A 3,072-nucleotide genomic window follows, 5' to 3' on the forward strand; every position below is an offset into this window, starting at 1 on the left:
ATCGATTTGCTATCAATATGACCAAACTACAACTACTTTGTAGTTAAAGACATAAGCATACTTGAACAAACTTTCTAACCAAATCTCACTTCTTTTTTATTGTTTGCGCTTTATCGTTTCTTTAATCTTCTATTATGATTTGTTGTCCTAGCAATTACTATGCACTCATTAGTTGATGAAAGTATAAACAAAATTAAAGATATGGTGTCATTGAACCAAAACAAAGAGGAATTCATCCATTTTATTTATAAAAACATCAAAACAACTACAATCCTTAGACAATAAATTTTAAAATGAAAAGAAGGAAGATATTACAAAACATATATAACTGATTGAACAACAAAGAAACTTAATATACTAAACCAAACTAGAGAAGGTAAAAGAGAATAGTGATCTAGGAGACATATAGAGCATTTTGTGCATGAAGCTAAGCTTTCTTTGGCAAAGCAAATGAAGTGAAAATTGATGCTATGGCTGTGGTTATAAATCCAAATAGAAGAAGACTAGCTGAGGCATTAGCCTTTCCAAAGAATGAGTTTAAGGGAAGTTCTGCTGCTTTGAAGAATCTATGCAAATCTTCTGAGGCACCAAATCCAGCTGCTGAACCGGAAAGTAGGAAGTATGACATAATCTGTCCAAGGAAAGAACCAAATGTAATTTAAAATCACAATATATTAAAAACAAATCATATCAAATTTAAGTTATATATTATCAATCAATAGAAAATGTTAACTAGTAAAAAATATTTGATTTTAATCATAACAATAATCAGAATCATCTTACATTTTTAGAATCCATGTATAAATTAGTCAAATTCCACCATGAAAAAATAGTTAGAAGCTATATTTAACCGCAGATAAACAGTGATAAATATTTATGAAACTATATTTAATGACGGTTTAATTGTGACATATTTTCAATCATATGTTATAGTATGTCTTGACATCCTCAAATACGACCTCAAAGACTATCCTAATCTTAATTATAATTATTTCTAAAATCGCACATATATTTTACATTACACTTACAATGATAATGTATAGAATTTAAACTATTGGAGAAAATATTATTCCATATATTTGAAGACTTATTATGGGATATAGATGTACCTTATCACCAAAAAAGTCAAACATATAGCCTCCATCACCATTTAACACACGACTTCCAGATACCAGAGTGAAAATTGAAAGGGCCATTTGCAGAAGATTGTATGCAAATCCAATTACTATTGTTGAGATCATGTATCTACATTTCCAAAATTGTAGCGAGGTAATTTATCAATCATTATTTTGAGACACAAATAATAATAACACAGACATCAGACACAAAAACTAACATTGATATTTCGACATCAATAAAAATTCAAAAAAGATAAATAAATAAAACGTAATTATAAGAGTTGATGTGAGTTTTAGATATTGACACATACATATATTTTTTCAGAAGTGTCGGTGCTATATAATATACTATTTACCAATATAGATAATTAATTGAAGAACTATATAAACTATACAATTCTCACCTATAAGCATGAATATCTTTGAACTTGATTTCTGATTCTCCATCACTTGTCTCTGAAGTTTCCTTTGTTAAAACAATAACTATGAGAGCAATGAGAAGGAACACAAAGGTTAACACCCTCAAAACTAGAACAACAGTTCTTGAAAGTGTTGAGCTTGAGGGTGTACTAGCTGTAGTAGTAGTAGTTATAGTTTTTGTGTTATTCTCCATCTCAAAACCTTTTAATTCTTAGCTTTAAAATATAAACTTTGTTTCTATGAAAAATGTGATGAGTTTGTGGCCTTTTATAACATGAAATTGATTAATTTAATTTATTAAGATAAGTGCAAAGTCAACTTGCCAAGTAGATATATGAATGGTTCTGAATACAATAAAAATGGGTGACTTTTGAAAATGGTGGCATTACAACGTGCTTATATTATTGACTAGAATTTGTGGTTGCTAAAAAATTTCTATGCAAGCTCATATTTTGATTTACATTGACTTCACATTGGTTGACCATTAAGATAGGTGTAGCATTTGTGTCTTCTGAGAATAGTTACTATGCAACTTCCATTTTATATGACTTTTTTTAGAGATTGGAACGCAGGTTTGGGATCTTGGAATTTTGTTTTTGAAGGATTTTGTATAAGTTTTAGGGGGGTTGGAAGTGGAGGTTTGGAGGGTCCGGAGAACTAGTATATGATTGGTCAGTTTACTTCTAATCAATTAGAATAGTAATTATGGTCGATTATATGTTGTAAAACAAACTGCAAAAAAGTTTTTTTTTTAATTATTAAATGTTGATGTTTAAATATATAATTTGTTCTGTATGAGAATCGAAAATTTGTGGAGATCAAATGAACTTTAGTTCTAATATAGTGGAATGAACTTCAATTATAATCAGGGATGGTAAAATGGATGGATTGGATGGATATGGATTGGATCGTTAATGGATGGATCAAAACAATTCATTAGTCCATTAACAATTCATTAAAAGTTTTTTAAAAATATCAAATCCAATCCATCCATTAAGAATAAAATCCATCCAATCCATCTATTATCATATTTTAATCAGATGGATATCCATCCGTCCATTTTTTTTGAAAAAATAGTTTTTTTAAATATATTAACTTTTGTATTTTTGAAAAATTTCAATTTTTTTTCTTTTGAAAAAAATCACTTACTTTTTTGAAAAAATAATTTTTTGTATTTTAATGAAAAAAATTCAGTTTTTTTTGGAAATTTTTTTTTTGGGAAAAATAATTTAAAAATCATTTTTTTTCTATATTCGTAAAAAAATAACATTTTCGAAAGTAAAATCGAATTTTGGTATTTTCCAAAAAAATGATTTTAAATTTTTTGGAAAAAAACAGTTTTTTGTATTTTTTAAAAAAATCGATTTTTTTTTCGAAAAAAAATAATTAATTTTGTATTTTTCAAAAAAATAATTTTTTAATATTTGAAAAAAATCATTTTTTTTAAAATTAGATAAAAAAAATTCATTGAATCATTAAAATGTGTTGGATGGATTGAATCAATCCATGCTTATAAATGGATGAATTTAATCCA

At 26.8% G+C, this 3,072-nt stretch overlaps 1 protein-coding gene across 1 annotated transcript; it reads right to left on the minus strand.

Annotated features, from left to right (window-relative positions):
• Positions 1-210: 210 nt before the first annotated feature.
• Positions 211-1,783, minus strand: LOC127128822 (CASP-like protein 4D1). Its single transcript, XM_051058186.1, has 3 exons — positions 1,523-1,783; positions 1,110-1,245; positions 211-631 (listed from the first exon to the last, which is right to left on the minus strand). The coding sequence occupies exons 1-3, from the start codon at positions 1,729-1,731 to the stop codon at positions 428-430; spliced, it is 549 nt and encodes a 182-aa protein (XP_050914143.1). The 5' UTR covers positions 1,732-1,783; the 3' UTR covers positions 211-427.
• Between the last annotated feature and the right edge of the window lie 1,289 nt (positions 1,784-3,072).

Source organism: Lathyrus oleraceus, chromosome 3 (genome assembly GCF_024323335.1).
Source record: "Lathyrus oleraceus cultivar Zhongwan6 chromosome 3, CAAS_Psat_ZW6_1.0, whole genome shotgun sequence".
Lineage (NCBI taxonomy): Eukaryota > Viridiplantae > Streptophyta > Magnoliopsida > Fabales > Fabaceae > Lathyrus > Lathyrus oleraceus.

What these genes read in the sequence shown, in the direction of transcription:
- LOC127128822 (XM_051058186.1), bottom strand. Translation starts at nt 1,731, where the DNA reads ATGGAGAATAACACAAAAACTATAACTACTACTACTACAGCTAGTACA. An exon ending in AAAGATATTCATGCTTATAG is followed by an intron (nt 1,246 to 1,522) that starts GTGAGAATTGTA and finishes TTGGAAATGTAG; the next exon opens with ATACATGATCTCAACAATAG. An exon ending in TTGACTTTTTTGGTGATAAG is followed by an intron (nt 632 to 1,109) that starts GTACATCTATAT and finishes TTCCTTGGACAG; the next exon opens with ATTATGTCATACTTCCTACT.